This window comes from Myxine glutinosa, chromosome 1 (genome assembly GCF_964187855.1).
Source record: "Myxine glutinosa chromosome 1, kmMyxGlut1.1, whole genome shotgun sequence".
NCBI classification, from domain to species: domain Eukaryota; kingdom Metazoa; phylum Chordata; class Myxini; order Myxiniformes; family Myxinidae; genus Myxine; species Myxine glutinosa.
Window position 1 is genome coordinate 74,062,949 of NC_136261.1, and position 19,734 is coordinate 74,082,682.

At 44.7% G+C, this 19,734-nt stretch overlaps 1 protein-coding gene across 9 annotated transcripts in view; it reads right to left on the minus strand.

The window, feature by feature from the left end:
• LOC137425176 (ERI1 exoribonuclease 3) overlaps positions 1-19,734 on the minus strand; it is a 317,378-nt gene that overhangs the window by 234,528 nt on the left and 63,116 nt on the right. For all 9 annotated transcript variants that reach the window (XM_078773403.1, XM_078773392.1, XM_078773408.1 and 6 more), the window contains exon 3: positions 14,768-14,884. In XM_078773403.1, the coding sequence (XP_078629529.1) occupies positions 14,768-14,884 (117 nt within the window). The remainder of the gene's footprint in view (positions 1-14,767; positions 14,885-19,734) is intronic.

Genomic DNA, 19,734 nt, shown 5'->3' on the forward strand with positions numbered 1-19,734 from the left:
TAGTTCATTGAAATAGTTCAATCATTGATATAGTTCAATAATGACTTCAGTCCAAAGATGCTACCTTGCATATGTAACCTGCAGTCTAAAGGAAAAATATCATGGGAAAGGACACCATCAAGGGACACCTGCAGTTTTTGCTCATAGAGGAAATCAGACAACCATTTGAGCAGGGAACCCTGAATAGCAAAGCAAAATCATTTTGAAATCAAGGTTGGATATCAGACAGTGTCAAAGGCTCGAGAGATGGCCCAAACTCTTGCTTGTGATTCAGAGCATCTACCCACTGCAGTTTCAGAAGAAGTAACATTTCCAAGGTGGAATAGCCAGGCCAGAAGGCAAACTAGTTATCAGAGATTAGTGGATTAGAGAAGAGATAGTGCCTAAAGTTAGCTGCAATGACAGACTCCATTACTTTCCTTATGATTGGTAGAAGGCTAATAGGTCTGTCGTTGATGGGATCAGTTTTGGAACCTATGGATAAGTTGTTGATTGCAACTTTCCAAAATCTGTCCTTACATGAAGGACTTGTAAAAGAGAGAAGCGAGAAGGTATGATAGGACTGAGGCACAAGGAGAGAGGATTATGATAGGTTTCTGATGATGAGATCTCCTGTGTTATCAGGATCTGGTTGTGAAGGAGGTGTCAATCAAGGTCCGAAACCTCTCCACTATAGCAGGAGACAGGGAGAAGGCAAAATTCTCTACTGAAGAAAGGACCGTGGCCTTTTGAGTGAAGAGATGGAGTGCAAGAACTCTGCTGTTTCCCGAGCATTGTCCAGCATGAGTTCGTTCCTTAGACGGAGGGAATGAAAGGGAAATGTGTACCAGAGACAGAACTGACCAGCTCTCACCAGGCTTCAGAGGACAATGAGAGGCTGAAGAATTTGGATCACAGGTGAGTCCAAAGTTGGGGCCTGGCTCTTCATAGAACAGATACACAATGATTCCAAGCTGTGCATAAAGATCGCAAATTCCCATCAGTTGGGTTTGTCTTCCAGGAGGAGAATGTAATTGGTTTCCCTGCAACGGCCTCACCATGTACAAGGGTCGAGAGGATGGACACAAAAGTTGAATACAGGATGGAATGAACTTGTAACGAAGATAAATTAGTCCATTGTAAAATAAATTCCAGGAGCAGTCAATGTTTGGAGCTGATGTGATGATGGACCAGTCTTGAGTGGAGAAAGCGATTTTTAGGGCGGATTTTACCAAATTGCCATACACATCTGCACTTTGGGGGATCTCTAATAACTGCCGAGACTCGCACATTTACCAACACATGGTCAGAAGAGCTTAAAGGAACTGAGGAGGAGGAGGAGAGCAAGTTTGAGGAAATGTTTGACATGGAAAGGTCCAGTAATGAATGGTTGCCATTTCGGGAGATGTGCATAAGGAAAAAAAAATACTAGTCATTTGAAAAAAGAAAAACCAAGTTCAGTCATTTCACAGAATCTAGCTGCTCAGCCATGCACTGAAGTATGTGAACCAACCCTAAGCCAGTGTACATGGTGGCAATTAAAGTCCCCACAGATTAGAAAGAGTCAAGAGAGGTCTTCTTCTTCATTCATATGCAGCCTGTATCATTGGCTGAGGGTGTGGCTGTGCAGATGATGCAGTGCCCTCTGCTGCTTAAGGCAGGAATTTATAATTTGGCCATGGTGCTGGAGATAGCTGGCTGACTCTTCGCAAAGGACACTGTGGGATCTTTAACGTCCACCAACGAATACTGGCAGATGGGATACCCAGTTTAACAACCATCCGAGGGACGGCACACATATTGATGAATCACCCTGCCTGTGAAACATAGGGATGACAGTTTATAGCTGGGTCAGGATTCAAACCCAGGCTAGACAGCTTGGAGGTGAGTGTGTGTACCTCAAGGCCATCCTGTCAGCCCTGTACAAGTGGGTGAGAGGAGAGCATGTGAGTGTCAATTTTCAGCTCACCTGGAACATAGCTCATGTGAGGTATTAGCATCGCGCATATCTGTCAGCGAATCAGTATGTAAACACTCGGATCTTCTTCTCCGAAACTACAAACACAATTTCAATGAAACTTGACCACAACCTTCATCACCAATGATGCTAAAGCTGATAGTCCTATTTTCACCAAACTTTGTACAACTTCTCAGGACCAAAGGTCAAAACCTAAAGGTCAAAGGTCATTACCATTCCGGGATGGCTACTTTTGACTTCTCAAAAAGTATTCACCCGTTTTAGATGTAACTTGGTAGGAATCATCTCTGCATGGTGCTTTCACAAGTTCGTGCAAACCATCAGCTAATTTACATATTTCGTGAGTCATACATGCATACCACGGGTTCCCTGGTTCTACCAGGTAAGCCCAGTGGCTTTGCCCACCCCCCTCATCCCCCCTATTTTTATGTATAGAGCTTCATCTAGGAAGTCAGCAGAGTTGGAAGGATGGCAGGTGAAATACAGTTACATTGCTATGAAGAGGCACACAAACCCAAATGTACTCCATGGGTTACATTTGGACACACACGGAGTACCCACACTTATTTTGATTTACCCCCATGCTTCACTGTAGATGTTGTACACTGGCTATTGTTTTGTACCCATCCCTGGTCTGCCTTCAAACAAACCAACGTTGATTATTGCCAAACAATTCAAACTTGGACTCATGTGCAAAAAAAAGCACATTCTTCTACATTTGGTCATCCCACTGTTTCATTCCATCCTTTTCGTACGGTTGCCTCTCCCCAGCAAGGTTTTCGGGCACCTAAGCATTTGTGATGATGTGCAAAAACATGACCACTAGGGTGGCACTAAAAACCAAATGTTTCATAATTTTAGGTCTTAGGGTCTGGTTTTGTTTGATCCCATGAGAAAACACTCTTGGTAAATTTTCAGAGTGATCAAATCATATTTAGAGGTTGCTCATGGCCTCTAAAGTTTCTCTACTGGCGTGGTCAACCCAACACGTGCGGTCGAACTCACTCGGCCACCATGCTCCATAATAATAATAATAATAATAATAATAATAATCTATCTATAATTCCAGTAATCTCTGTTTGTACGTTTGTTTGTCTGTGACCGCTGTTTCTCGACAACCACGGGTCCGATATACTTTTAACTTGCCAGGTATATTGCTGGGGACCCGAGGATGTGCCTTTTCAAGGTTTCATATTAATCGGACAATTACTTACCGAGCTATGTCCAAAAAACGATTCAACCAATCAGAGAGCAGCGAACTATCGCGTGTGCCGAACGTGGCGGACACACTCTGCCTCGGATGGCACATTTGAGAGCGTATTCATTTATTTCACGTTTGCAAACTATGTTGGCGTTAAACTATGTTTTAAAACTAATAAAAACGAATTTGCGATTCATTCGCTTTCCTGCGCGTTTGTGCACGCGATGGCGATTTCTTTACCAAACTCCGGAAGCCGTTCGCTTTGGACCAAACCATTTCATGTAAATAGAGGGGGGGGATATAATTTTAGATATAGATATAGTACGGGCATGCCCTAGTAATAATAATAACAATAACTAATAATAATAGGGTTTTTGTTTTTTCTTTTTCATCTTAACCCATTAAAGCCCACTGGCAACAATAGCAACAATAGTTGCCAGTGATTAATGTTTATTATTTGTTGAAGTTTATGAATTATTAATGATCAGATTATATTTGTCTATGTTGCAGTTTGTTATGTAATATGTATGGACATAATCTTACTAGAATTCACCAAATCTCCGTCCGTCTATTCGAAGGTACCATAAAAACTGCGGAACCGATCGCAAAGATATTTTGGGTGGGTAATCTTGGGATCTCCAGGAGTAAAATAGGCTACCGGTATTTAGTATTCCCAATTTCAGCTTTGGTCTCCAGCATTCTCAGGTTTGGACTCCCGCATAACATTCGCGTTCACATAACGTTCATTGTGACGATGTTCTCACTGTGACGATGTTGTGACGATGTATGTGTTCACGGTAGTGTTTGACGTGACGGTGTGAACGTAATTTCGTCATGTTTTTCGTTTCGTAATCCTTTAATGTTTAATTAACGTTTAATGTTTAATGAACTTTTAATGCCCTTCGATGTACAGGGCCGCACGCGCACTACACTGGACGGGCCAGCGTGTACCTTGCCCTTCACCGTCAGGCTCGGGTAAACCGCTGAGCCCCATCCGTGATGGGGACTGGGGCTTGAGACAGTGTCCTTCATTAAAAGTATAATAAACGCTGTCTCCATCGATCTTAATAATAATAATAATAATAATAATAATAATAATAAAGGAGTCTTATATAGCCCCATCAAGCAGAGTAAACTACCCTCATGGCGCTTTACATTATCATGCGAACGCACACACACCACACACACACACACACACAAACATACACACACACAGACACACCTCCACTCTTGCCCTATTCCTCTCCCTCCCCATTCAAAACCCACAGATGTGTACTCCCCCTCCTCCTCCCCTCCCTCCCCTGCACATGTACACAGACATACTCTCGATCTCTGTCCCACCTCAAACCAAAGGGAAACAGGACTTAGACTTTGAAAGACTTGTGAAAGAGATAGGTTTTGAGGGAGGTTTTAAAGGCAGGAAGAGAGTCAACATGTCGAACAGAGGAAGGCAAGTCATTCCAGAGCAGAGGTGCAGGAAACGAAAAGGATTTCTCGCCAAACGACTTGGTGCTGGTGCGCGGCGGCTCTAAGGTCATAGAGTCGTCGCTTGAACGAAGCCGTCGCCGAGGTTCATAGAGAGTGAGCAAATCGGAGAGATAGTGAGGTCCCGTTCCACACAATGATTTATAACATAGTGTGCAAATTTTGTATTGCACACGAGCAGAGACAGGCAGCCAGTGTAAAGATTCAAGAAGCGGAGTAACATGGTCAGACTTCTTCGCCTTACAGACAAGACGAGCGGCAGAGTTTTGAACCTTTTGTAACTTATCCAAGAGAAACTGAGGGCAGCCAGCATACAAAGAATTACAATAGTCTAGCCTTGAGAGGACAAGGGCACAGACCAGAGTTAGAGTAGCTTGAGGAGTAAGAAAGTGGCGAATGGATGCGATCTTTCGCAGCTGAAAGTATGCTGATTTGCAAGTTTGAAGTACTTGCTTGGAAAATGTCATGTTACAGTCGAAAACCACACCAAGGTTCTTGGCCGACGAAACAAAGTTTACATCGGTTTCACCAACATGAATAGTGGTAGGAAGTGAACATTGTAGAGGACATCTGTGCGATCTTACAATCATAGACTCTGTTTTAGCATCGTTCAGCTGAAGTTTGTTTTGGGTCATCCACGCCTTCACGTCGGCAATACAGCCTTCTAACACTACAACAGTGGGCACGATTTGTTGAATCGTGCTTCCTTTGTACAGCTGATTGTCATCCGCAAAGGCGTGGTGATCAACTGAATGTCTGGCAACAAGATCAAATAGAGGCTGAGTGTACAAAAGAAAGAGGATAGGTCCCAGGACTGAGCCCTGGGGAATGCCAAAGGAAAGCGGAGAAGGGGCTGATTTCTGGCCATTGACAACAACTGTTTGCACTCTATCAGTAAGATAGGACATCAGCCAAGAAAGTGGAGTACCAGTTATACCAAATGTGATTTCAAGACGACGAATTAAGACACTATGGTCAATCGTGTCAAAGGCGGCAGACAAGTCCAAAAGAGCAAGAACGGAAACCTTACCACAGTCAAGAGAGGTCAGAAGATCATTGGTTATTCTTAGGAGAGCGGTCTCGGTGCTATGGCCTGGTCTATATGCTGACTGGCGAGAATTGAAAAGATTATTTGAAACTAGATGGTCATTCATCTGTGATAGCACAATTCTTTCTGTGATCTTTGACAGGAAAGACAGGTTGGAGATAGGACAGTAATTTTTCATGTCGTTAAGGTCAAGGGTGGGCTTTTTAAGAAGTGGTTTAACAAGAGCTTGTTTAAAGAGAAGCGGATATGAACCCAGAGTCAGAGAATCATTGATAACTGCAGTAATAAATGGGAGGAGGGTGTCCAAACACTCAATTAACAAATCGGTGGGAAGGGGGTCGAGATCACATGTTTTTGTGTTTGACTTGAGGATTGTACATTTGACAATTTCCTCAGTAACAGGAGTAAACGAACTAAGAGGTCGTCCGTGAAAGCAGTGTTCAGCATCATCGAAGGAAAGGAGTGACTGCTTGTCAAGATTGTTTCTTATTGACTGAATTTTATTGTGAAAGAAATGCAGGAAGCGTTGGGGTAGTTCGTTTTGAGGAAACACAGTGGGAAGAACGGATTTATTTTTGGTGGCAAACAGGCGGTTGGTAATGCTGAACAGTTGCTTGCAGGAGGAGCTCTTAGTAATCCGATCAGAAATATATGACGTTTTTGCTTTCAGAATGATTTTTATGACGAGTCTTTTAGCTATGTTATACAACTGTTTATGGACTGTGAGGCCAGTCTTCAGCCACTGTCTCTCGGCACGTCGTCGTTCCTTTTTGGCAGCCCTGACTTCGTCGCTGACTGCGCTGAACCACGGAGTACTCCTGCGTCTGGGAACGGCGCGCCGTGTTGCTGGAGCATGACAATCCAACGCTGTGCGGAGGCAACAGTCGAGGTCTTCTGCAGTGACATAGGAACGGCCAGAAAGACGGGTGTGAAGGTCCTCTTTAAAGGCGGAACGGTCGATGGCACGAATATTGCGGGCAGTGATGAAGGTGGGCTGAAGACGAGGAACAGCAATACTCAGGTGGCTGGTGACACAGAAGTGGTCCGAGGTGATAGCACAGGTCACTGACGTGGACTGCACCAACTGATCATCGCATCTGTGCACTAACCAATCCAGGATGTGTCCTTTAACGTGTGTAGGTTTGGAGACAGACTGAGACAGACTAAAAGTAGAAAAGAGGTCAATGATCTTTGAAGTGAGAGGATGTTGTGGTTGGTCGTAGTGGACGTTGAAATCTCCAAGAATCAAGACGAAACCAGGAAGAGTATTGCAGTGGTCGAGCAGATTAGGAAGCTGGGTCACTAACATAGAGTCAGTAAGCTTGTTTTTCCGGTTAGGTGGAGGTCGGTAGAGGCAGAAGAAATGAAGAGTGTTTTCTGACAGAGTGAAGGTGACATGGGCTAGCTCGTAGGATGAATGGTCGAACGAAAAAGTCGTGGTGAAGGAGACAAAGGGAGAGAAGTTGTCTCTGTAAATAACAGCCACGCCCCCACCCCTAGAGGAGCGAGGAAATGACTGCAGGGTGTATCCAGGTGGGGTGAGATCAGCACACCTCGCTTTGTCGCCACTGGGTCGGAGCCAAGTTTCGGTCAGAAAAAGCACGTCAATATCATTATCTTGAATACAACACACACAACAACATGCATTTTAAGGCCATGTTCCCTGCTACAGCGGGGGTTAGCCTTGCGGTCCCCATGACAATCTTCTCCATTTTGCCCTATTTTCTGCATCTCTCCTTGTTAACCCCCTTGCCCGCATTTCTTCTTCCACCATCTTTAGCCAAGTCTTTCTCGGTCTTCCCCGTCCTCTACTTCCTTCTACATTAACTTCCATCACTCTTCTCAACCAGGTACTTTCATCCTTCCTCAATACATGACCAAACCATCTCAACCTGTTCCTCTTCACAGCATCAATCACAGGCAATATTCCCATCATCTTTCGCAATTCATCATTTGTCTTCCTCTCTCTCAACGATACTCCGCACATCCATCGAACCATTCGCATTTCCACCCTTTCCAGCCTTCGTTGCTGCTCTACGTTCATTACCCATGTCTCGCTCCCATAAATCATAACACTTCTCACACATGCAGCATACACCCTTCCCTTCAGCTTCAACGACACTCTCCTCCTCATCAGCACGCCACTCAGTTCCCGAAACTTCTTCCATGCACATCTCACTCGAGCAACCGTTGCTGAGTCTGATCCACCTTCTCCATTCAGCATGTCTCCGAGGTAGCAAAATGTTTTCACACCTTCCAGCTTCACGCCGTCTCCAAGATCCAACTCAACATTTCCTCCATCTGCAGCTCCCTCTGTGCACACCTTACATTTGAATGTAGCTGCCACACTGGTTAATGACCCTCTCAGACCACTACATTTTTGATGAACCCACTCAGCACACATTGTACATTGAATGGAGTTCACTCCGCCACCCTTCCTGCACACAGCACACGGCCACTTCCCAGTTCTTTCCACCTCACCACATGCTTTACCACTTGCCATCACCTTTGTCTTTCCGATATTCACCTTCAGACCTTTTGTCTCCATACATTCCTTCCACTTGTTCATCTTTTCCTTCAGTCCATCCATACTTTCCGCAATCAACACCAGATCATCTGCATACAACAACTCCCACGGTAAACCCTCCTTTACGGTCTGAGCCAGCACCTCCATCACAGCTACAAATAGTAGTGGACTTAGTACCGACCCCTGATGCACTCCCACCTTCACCTCAAACTCACCACTGTTCCCGTCCTTCGTCCTTACAGCTGTGCGTGCTCTTTTGTACATTGCCATCACTACTCTGATCAACCATTCCTCCACTCCTAACTTCCTCAATGCCCATGTCAATACTTTGTGTGGAACCCTATCGAATGCTTTCTCCAGATCAACAAACCCAAAAAACAACTTCTTCCTCTTATCCATGTACTTCTCCTGCAACTGCCTCACAATGAAAAGCGCATCTGTCGTTCCTCTTCCTGGCATAAATCCAAACTGCATTTCGTCGATCTTCACTTTCTTCCTTATCCTCCTCTCCAACACCCTTTCCAATACCTTCATTCCATGCTCCAATAACTTTATCGCTCGGTACGAGCCACACTCCAGAGGGTCACCTTTCCCCTTGTATAGAGGGACGAGGGTACTCAGTTCCCAATCCACTGGAATGCGGCCTTCTTTCACCACCAGATTACAGATCTCTGTCATTCTCTTCACACCCCAACTTCCTGCTGCCTTGAACATATCTCCCACAACTCCCGTCGGCCCTCCCGCTTTTCCACTCTTCATTACTTTTATCGCTTCCTCAACTTCCTTCTCAGTTATCTTCTCTGCCGGTCCTAAAACTGGGTTACTCTCTATGTTGCCATCCCATTCATTCTCTGTATTCAACAGCATTTCCATATATCTTTTCCATCTTCCTTTAATTCCATCTGGGTCGACAACGATTTGTCCCACTTCATCCTTCAAGCAACTCACCCCCATCACATCACACCTCTCTTTCGCTATCTGCTTTGCAATCCTGAATACTGCTTTCTGACCCTCTTCCGAATCCAAGCATTCTCCGAACATTTTCCTACATGCCTCCTGCGCCTTTGCTACCTCTTTCTTTGCAGCCTTCCTGGCTGCCTTATAACTTTCATGCTCTGCTGTTTCTGCTCCCGTACTCTTCGCCTTCTGCCACTCTTTGAACTTCTTCCTCTTCTCGTCAATCCTCTTCCCAACCTCAACATCCCACCACCATGTTTCCGAGTGCCTCGGTGGTCCTTTTGTCCATCCACATACCTCACCAACGGCTCCCAACAGACTAGCTTTCATTGACATCCAACCACTTTCAAGCTCAACCACATCATCCTCTACCCTACTCAGCCTCTCTTTTAATGCCTCCCTTACTGTCACCTCTTTCAACCTCCACACCTTCATTCTCGGTTGGTACTTCACCCGCCGAGCTCTCCTCGCAGCTTTCACCCTTATGTCGCAGACAACCAAGTGGTGCTGTGAAACAGCCTCCTCCCCCGGGATCACCTTTGTGTCCCGGAGGTGCCCCCTATCTCGCCGACGCACCATCAGGTAGTCAACGGTTGTCGTCGACCCACCTGACGTGTATGTAACAAGCTTATTGTCCTCTTTCTGGAACTGAGTATTACAAATCAACACATCATCTCCATCAGCAAACTCCAAAATCCTTTCACCTTCTCCATTTCTCACACCATATCCGTTACCCCCATGAACTCCCTCAAAACCATCCATACTCCTTCCCACATGTCCATTCAGGTCTCCTCCCACCACAACAACTTCCTCATCTTTCACGTTTTCCATCAGCTTCTCTATCGCACACCAGAACTTGTCCTTCTCTTCATCGCTTCGACCAACCTGCAGAGCATATCCCGAGATGACGTTCACCAAGAGCTTTCCAATCATCATTTTCACCATCATCAACCTATCACTCACTCTAGTCACACTCACCACACTGCCTACAAACTCCTCAGAAAACAGGACACCAACACCATTCACGCCCTCCGGGCACCCTTGCCACACAAACTTGTATTTCTGTCCCTGCCTACCCTTCACCATTCTCACACCACTTCCCTTCCATCTCGTCTCTTGCACACAACATATGTCCACTCTTCTTCTGACCAATACTTCCACCACTTCTCCTGATCTCCCTGTCATTGTCCCCACATTCCATGTCCCAAACCTCAGAAACCGATCTCCACTTCGGGCTGCACCCTGCCCATATGTACTTGTGATTGTCATGGTTCTCTTTTTGAGGCAATGTTTTTATGGCCGGATGCCCTTCCTGACGCCAACCCTCTTAGTCGTCTCTTACGACACGCAGGGATACGGTGTACCTATTCTGACCAGGGTACACACTGGGAAACGTTTAAAACATGTAAATTCTGGGGGGGGGGGGGGGGGGGGGGCGTCAGCATCATGGCTGCGGTTTAAACATATTCCAACAATATCCAAACAGAACGATGAAAAAACAATCCGGGAAAAGTCTCCAAGCGAGAACGTGGATTTGAGAAAGAAGGAGCAGAGGCGGAAGAAAACGAGATACAGGGGGCGGGGCACAAGCCGAGACGAGGAGGAGAGCGAACAAGCACGTGTCCGGGAGGAGAGAAAGAATCAATATAGAATTATTTGTCTAGGGAGGTGAGGTGAGGGGGAGAAAACAAAATAAAAGAAACAAGCAATACAGCGAAGGAAATAACCCAAACCGACAAAACACCGACGGGGGGAGGGAAGCCCCAAGTCACCAGGCCGCGCACGAGGTACGACTCAGAAAACGATTAACTACACACAAGTTTGCACGAACCACAAACCAACACCAACTAGAAACACACAATAACACGTACACAGCAAAATAACCAGTGGAAATTTGACAAAGACAAGAATGGGAAAACACTCAAACTTCGATGCCGTGGAGAGCTCGAAGCACGCCTCACTCGCCCGAGGAACCGGAAGTCTTGTTATCTTGAATTGAGTTCTTGAGAATTGAGAATTGAGTGAGAGTTGAGAATTGAGTTCTTGAATTGAGTGTTATCTTGAATTATCTTGAATAAAAGAGGTAATTTCGGTTCGCTTGTCAGGACTACTTACAGACTGAGCGTTGAATAAGGCGAGATACAGGTCAGAACGGTGTTGTTTTGGTGCTGTGTATGTTCTACAGGGATAGATGAGGTTATTGAAGTTGACAGGGGACACTTTTTCGCAGGAATTATTAAAATGTGGGTCGGGCCGTCGATGGTCGCGAAGAGAAATCACAATCGGTATTTTTCTCTGCTTTCTCCTCCCGCCTCGCTTTGTGCGTTTTCTCGGGAGACCAACGCCGATTTCAAGTTCTCTGAGGCCTGACACAAGTCCAGGAGTCAATCGAGTGGTGTTGTATAAAGACAAAAGTTTTTGCCGAGTGTAGCGAATAGGCCTCGGGATAGAGGAGTTAGAGCGAATAGTCAAGCTCGGTACATGCAGCGGTGCGTGCAGAGGTAGGGCGTGCGATGGGCCGGGCGATGGGGCGTGCGATGGGCCGGGCAATGGGGCGTGCGATGGGCCGGGCGATGGGCCGGGCAATGGGACGGGCAATGGGACGAGCGGTGGGACAAGCGATGGGGCGGGCGATGGGGCGAGACGGGGAAAAGGACTGTCTTGTTGAGAGGCACACACCGGGGCTGCGTGAGGCTCAACGAAAAAACATGGCGGGTACTTACAGTTCGAAATTTTCAACTTGGTGGCGAGTAAAAACCAAAGTACTGCAAATCTCACGGGCAGACACGCCGCCATAAGCCAGGAAACGAAACAGGGATCCATCACAATCATTCACACAAAGCACAACATGACAGCACATGCTAAATCCAACAGAATCAATCAAATACACAGGACGACCGACTCAGCTCAGCCTGCTAGGCGAATGACCCGGAAGCAATTGAGATCTTGCCAAGGCCGTAACAGCTGTAACGTTTAATCTCTACATGATAGAATTCCACATCGCTATTTGGGCGGTGAATACGCTAACAGATCGCTGTCTCCATCGATCTTGCCAAAGCCGTAACAGCTATCGGCTCAAAATCCTTTTAACTGCTGATTTGGTACAGTTACACGTATCGGGAATTTGGTACATGTATCGGGAGTACATACGAAATAGCGATTGTGAACACTATTATCAATCACGATTCATGATCACGATCATCACGATCATAGTGACTCGTGTATCGATCACGATTTGAAACACGATGGAATAATATTTACCGATATGAACAGTGATGTGGCTTTTATTGAAATTCTAAAGATACTGTTTAGATTTTGATGATTTGCGTGTGATATGATTCAACGGATGTTTATATGAATCGTTTAAAATAAAATAAAAACCTTCAATTTCTGATATTTTGCCTTTTCATTTGGGCCTCCCAATTGAAGCCCCACCCATAGGGCAGGTACCATTGCTAGTAATGTAAATATAATATTATTATATAATTGTATGTAATTATACAATTTTGTATTGTATGCTCACCGCAACAAGCCATGTTGCGGTGAGCAACCCCTAAATATTATACGATTTGCATAAAATTTTACGTGTGTGATTTCTACAATAAATGGAACCACTTTGAATGGTAAGACCATAATGTTCATCTGTTTGAAATTTTACCCCTATTTTAGTGCCACCCATGAACACCGATACTTTCAGCAAGGTCATTCACAATATCTCCACTGGATTCTCATCTATCATGGATAAAACATACCATGAGGTACTTATCAACGCTTTTGGAGAGTTTGGCCTTTCTTCCTTGACTTGTATTGTTGACAGTACTAGTGTCGTGTATCCTCCTCAGAGTCTTGCATACAACTCCAGCTGAAACATGAAGTCAGGCTGCAATCTGCCACGCGGAGTAGCCTTCACTAGCCATGTTCTTGATTGCAATACGTTTGTCATGTGATATATTTCCTTCCCAGGATTCAAAGTATTAACCACACGACAACGATACCCGCTGACTATACCTCTATAGTCCTTCTGCAGGTGTGGCACTTTGTGATTGCTTGCATGACAACCAATCACAGTGTACTAAATCAATACATGGCTACCCTTGAGCATTTCATTTCTTCTACAAAACAAAACACAGAACCCTGACTGATATCGAATTCCCATGCAGTTCTCATTCATTACAGAAACGAGAGCAAATGATGAGCTAAATACTTAAATTGACTTGTCTGGTGAAATAGCCCGAAAAAGCAGGAAAAAGGTTATCTTGACAAAACTCGTGGATTTACTGGAGGATTGTGATTAATCAGAATATGTAATTTGACCGGATAAAGCGAATAAATGGTTTAAATAATCTCAGAATGCATGAATAATTCCCGTCGGGCGAACATGACCCGTTGGCTTTGTTGCATCCCAATGAACGAGTAATGAATTGTGATGTGTGATACACAGGCATCCATTTGCAATTATGCTGACATAGGTTTCAATACGTTTATTACAAATGTTTTACGTCGTGCAATTTGCAACCATCCATGCTGAGCTGCATCTCTTCAGATGAAACCAATTAAAGATGCGGAGAGTGTAATATTACGTATGCAAATGCAGCATCCCTTCCCCCTGTACCTCTGCCTTCCCCATATAATCCCCTTTCCTTCCATCACCTTTTAGCTATGGGCCTTCCAAACTCTTTTTGTCCTTCAATCAAATCATATAATATTTGATGTCACCTGCATACAATACATCATTGGAAGAGGTTCAATCTAAATGGTGTCATCGATTGTTGGGAGATACTCATGGTACCTGACAGGGTCGGATTAACCTTTTGTGGGCCTGGCGCCAAACAAATTTGTGGGCCCCCATTTGGGGAACCATTGCAAAAAAAATCTTCATGGTAAGAATTATACATATCATTATGGTGGGGCACTGAACTATGGTGAACCAGGATTCTACCTTCCCTCCCCCCCACCCACCTTTGCAGGTTCAAGGTGCCCCATGTACATCATTATACAAATCCTCACTTCCTATGTCCAGAGACGATGAAGAATTGATTACTTTATAAGCCTGACTTCTTACATTGTTAGTTTAAATTGACAGACCCAAAGTTTTCTGCTGCATCGAGAGTACTAGATAAAGAAGAACTTACCCGATGAAATTTACTTTGGCTGTCATAAATGTAAAAAATTCAGTGCAATCTTGCAACACCGAAGGGGAAAGTGCTAATGACTATAGTAGTTTATCGACTTACCACTAGGTGATCATACACTCGAGACAACCACTTGAAGGGAGTTATACTAAGAGAATTGAGGCATTTGGTTCAAGGTGCCCCGCTCTCCCCTACACGTAAAAAAATCTAACTTGGTCATTCGGGGCCCATTCTGATGGTGGGCCTAGCGCCGACGCACTATTGGAGCCATTGTAAACCCCGCCCTGGTACCTGATGATCACCTGCATGAAGATGCAATCAGGGTGATATATAATGATGCATTTCTGTTGTTCAATTTTTTAAATGTTCAAATATATCATAACATAAACAATTTTAAGAAGAGTAATCGTGAATCTTGACTGGTATAATGTGAAGGGAAAAGCGCCTCAATGGCCTTTACCTGCGTGCAGAACGTCGTCAGCTCAGGGTGAGCAGTCGGTTGAACATAGCGGTGGAAGACAGACTCAATTTCCAGTGACTTGCCACTGACCTTTACGATAGGAAACTCAATGATCTCCTGCAGAGTGGGATCATGAGGGAAGGAGAAGGAAAGCAAGAAGGGAGGGTGGGAGGTAAGGGGGTGGGCACAGAACTCCATACAGTGAATGCTGCAAATAAGCGCTTCATTCCGTCGAGGCATGGTGGCCCTACGACTGTGAACGTAATCAATTGGCTGCGATAGAAGCATTCCGGCATTTACAAAATGAAAGGAGACCACTCAATCTAAATGCTAAATGGCCGCACAGTAGCCGTTACCACCACAAACGCGAGAGTGCACGCACATACAGAGAAACACTTGTGGGAACTTTGGTTAGTTGCAGTCAAGTCTCTACGAGACGGCCGGTTTGACGACCGACGGAGATGTGGGCCGACTTCATGCGTAAAAAACGCAGCGCAAGGGGGAAAAAAAGACCACGTCCATTTTGTCAAGGCGATCAAGAAGAGCAAATGGAATAAGGAGGCAGCGGCAGGAAAAATACGTCCCTAAAAAAGTCAAATGTGTTCCGTCTGACCCTGTCTCTGGACCTGCACTGAAGTTGACTCACCACTTGCAATGCATTTTGGGCCAATAGAGCAGCACATCTGATGCTGCACACGTCGGAATTATCGAGTTCTTTGGAAAACGGTGCTGGTGACATATGGTTTTGGATTGCACAAGGAGTCTACTGGCGAGTAAATACGTGAACCTAAGTTAATTTTTTGACAGATTTCCCTCCTCCATGTACTCAGATCATGTATTAGGTAGACCACTTGTGCACAAGGAACAAAGACTTAAAAAATGGTATATGCTGCTTCCTTGCTTGACGCGCAGCATTTAAAAAGGATAAAGCACAGACAAACAATAATATGTTGGCAACCATAGCTCAGGCGTTGATGAGCTTAATAGTCTCTTCCAACATTGAAGCTGCTTGTAAGGGAACTCGTGCATAAATATGTACATATACAGACTTGGCATTTAATATGGAATATATATTTTTTCTTGACTTGGGTTTACTTTCTGAACTCAGTATATCAATCTGGTGAGTTTCTTTTACACTTCGGTGATGTCTTTGTTGAAAGAACCATGTCACTGATTGTATGTCGCAGCAAGAAGTCAACAACAGGATTATATCACAGGTGGCGTGGCAAAATGTACGGACAGGTGCATTTGATGATTGGCTTCACAGTCGGGTATACAAAGGTTGTTGCGTTCTGTATTAGTGGAAAACAACTGCTGCACGTCTCCAAAAGTTATTGCCGCTTCCTCTGGAGATGGTCCGTCAACTCGACAATGCTGTTTGTCATGGAGTGGTGGCTTTACGAAATTACGGCATGAAACAGCGTGCTATTGCTCGGCAGTATGGCATCACTCAAGGTCAGGTGTCAAAGATCCTGAAACGAAATGCTCAGAGGGGTGTCCCTACTCCAATATGGAGACCAGGACGTCCCTGCAGAACCACAAGGAGGGATGATCGCCAGCTGCACCGGTTACGCAATGGCCATACCAAGTCAGCTAATCGGCTTAGGGCTGAGTGGCAGCAACTGACAAATGTGCCTGTATCCAGAAGGCTAGTCAACCAATGACTGGTTCAAGCAGGCTATCGTGCCAGGCGTCCCCTGAGAAAGCCACGCCTGACCAGACAACACCGCCAGCGCCGATTGCAGTGGGCCAGAGAGCACCGTCAATGGCAGCCAGGACACTGGAATCACGTGATCTTCAGTGACGAGTCTAGATTTCTGGTCTATCGTCAAGATGGCCGCGTCCGAGTGTGCAGACAAGTGCAGGAAGGCTACAACAAAGATTGTATAGTGCCAAGAGTCCAAGCTGGAGGTGGTGGGGTGACCGTTTGGGCTGCTTTTCATGCAGGGGGCAAAATTGACCTGGTTGTTCTGAATGGAAACCTGAACCAGTTCAAGTACAGGGCCATTCTGGAAGAAACATTGCTTCCATTTGCTCGTGCAGCCTTTCGAGGAAACTTTGTCTTCCAAGATGACAATGCACGGCCTCATCGTGCTCGCATGATCCAACACTTTCTTGCTGACCGTGGTGTCGAGCATATGGAGTGGCCTGCCATGTCCCCGGATATGAATCCGATAGAGAACTTGTGGGCAGAATTAACGCGTCAAATCGACCACTTGGATCAGCAGCCGACCTCTGTGCGTGAATTGCAGCAGGCTATTGTCACTGCATGGCAAGCGATTCCTGTCCAAACCTTGGCAAATCTCGTGAACAGCATGCCTCTACGTGTACGTGCTCTCCTGAATGCTCGTGGGGGTTACACGAAGTACTGAACTGTAATTTTACTGTCTGTAATCCCAGTCGTAATTTAACTTTTGTTTTTGTTAAAAAAAATTTTTGGCTAATGTGCAAAATAAAGAGATACTTCTGGAAAACGTACAGAAGTTTAACACAGTACTGTCCATGAATTGAGTTCGATATCAGTTTACATCACTTTGAAGGATCAATTTATTTGTTTCGAAATGTCAAATGTGGTTTTTGTTTCTTTTAAAGGTCACATTAACAAAATCTAGAATAATTTCAACATAATTCCAATGAACTTTTGGTTCTAAGACATCTTGAAAAGTAAGTTCACCCCCACAAAAAAAATATTCCATATTAAATGCCAAGTCTGTGTATATATACATACATACATACATATATATATACAGTCATGGCCAAACATATTAGCACCCTTGCACTTTTTTCAAATAATGCGCCATTTCTTCCAGAAAATTGTTGAAATTAAAAAATATTTTGGTATCCACATGTATATTTCTTTGGTTTGCAGTGGAAAAAAACAAAAACATAGGGGCAATATCCCTGGCACTCACCTGGTCGAATAAACAGTATACTGCACAGACTAAGGGTATTTTAAACCAATTGCAATGCTTGCTAGAAGACAGGGTATAGACATAGACTAGAAGACATGCATGTAGAATAATACTAACATAATCATAAGACTTCAAATAAACAAACAAAAAAAATACCTATTTTGGGGGGCAACCTCTCCCCCCCCCCCCCCCCCCTCCCCATGTACCTCCTCAGACCCCAATTTTTCCAATGCCGTGAACAAACATTGGTACATCATGGATGATGGAGGTTATGGTGAAGATTCATCAAAATTGTGTGTGTCGGTTCTGAGAAAAAAGCAAATGGCATTTTTGGGGGGCAAGCGCCCCTCCCCTCCCCCATAGACCACCGTAGACCCCATTTTTTTTAAATGCCAGGAACAAACTTTGGTACAACACGGATGATGAAGGTTGTGGTCAAGTTTCATCAGAATTGCATGTATAGTTTCTGAGAAGGAAGCAAATACCTATTTTGAGGGGTCAAACTTGGACCCATTTTGACCACTCCTCAACCCCCAAAGGGGAAATCCTTTTTAATGCCATGAACAAACTTCGGTACATCACGGGTGATGAATGTTGTGGTGAAGTTTCATTGAAATAATGTGTGTAGTTTTAGAGGAAAAAGCAAATTCCTATTTTGGGGGATCAAACCTGGATCCACTTTGACCCCCGGTAGACCCACTTAGACCCCAATATTTTAATGCCGTGAATAAGCTTTAGTCACAACACAACAAATATCATTTGTGCCAAATTTGGTTGCAATCCCATCAGCGGTTTCGGAGAAGAAGTTTCAAGTGTTTACGGACTGACGGACGGAGGACGCGCCATCGCATAAGCTCCCCTGAACTTCGTTCCAGGTGAGCTAAAAAACTGAAAAAAAATCACTAAATCTTAGCTTGTTCTACACATAAATCATAAATTGGCCTGGACAATATTATTGGCACCTTTTTGGAAGTTGTTAGAAATGATTAGATTTCAAGCAGGTGATTCTCCCTTACTTTGGAAATGAACTCACCTGTGGTGAGTTGCAGGTGTCTGCAATATTTAAAAAATCACTCATTCAATCAGTTTGAATCGAGAAAAGGAGTCATTCTGCTGTTTTGTGTCACAGAGTGTACCACAATGAGCATGGAGAAAAGAAAGAAAAGCAGAGAATTGTCTGAGGAGGTCAGACACAAGATTGTAGCCAAGCATGGATAATCGCAGGCCTACAAGTCCATCTCCAAAGACCTAGATGTTCCTGTATCCACCGTACGCAATGTTATCACTTTTGGCGAGAAATCCTTTTCCTTTGCTGCACCTCTGCTCTGGAATGACTTGCCTTCCTCTGTTCGACATGTTGACTCTCTTCCTGCCTTTAAAACCTCCCTCAAAACCTATCTGTTTCACAAGTCTTTCAAAGTCTAAGTCCTGTTTTCCCTTTGGTTTGAGGTGGGACAGAGATCGAGAGTATGTCTGTGTACATGTGCGGAGGAGGGAGGAGAGGAGGAGGGGGAGTACACATCTGTGGGTTTTGAATGGGGAGGGAGAGGAATAGGGCAAGAGTGAAGGTGTGTCTGTGTGTGTGTATGTTTGTGTGTGTGTGTGTGCGGTGTGTGTGCGTTCGCATGATAATGTAAAGCGCCATGAGGGTAGTTTACTCTGCTTGATGGGGCTATATAAGACTCCTTTATTATTATTATTTTTATTATTATTATTATTATTATTATCAGGAAGTTTAAGGCCCATGGCACTGTTGCCAACCTCGCTGGACGTGGCCGCAAGAGAAAACGTGATCGAAGCTTGCAGCAAAGGATTGTTCGAATGGTGGAGAAAGCACCTTGATCAACTGCCAAACAGATTCAAGCAGACCTTCAGACACAAGGTACGACAGTTTCAACTTGTACCATCCGGCGCCAACTCAATACAAGGGAGTTCAATGGTAGGAGACCCAGGAGGGCATACAGTACACTGCTGAGAGAGAGACATAAGAAAGCCCGACTGGAGTTTGCCAAAACACACCTGAACAAGCCAAAATCCTTCTGGGAGAATGTGCTG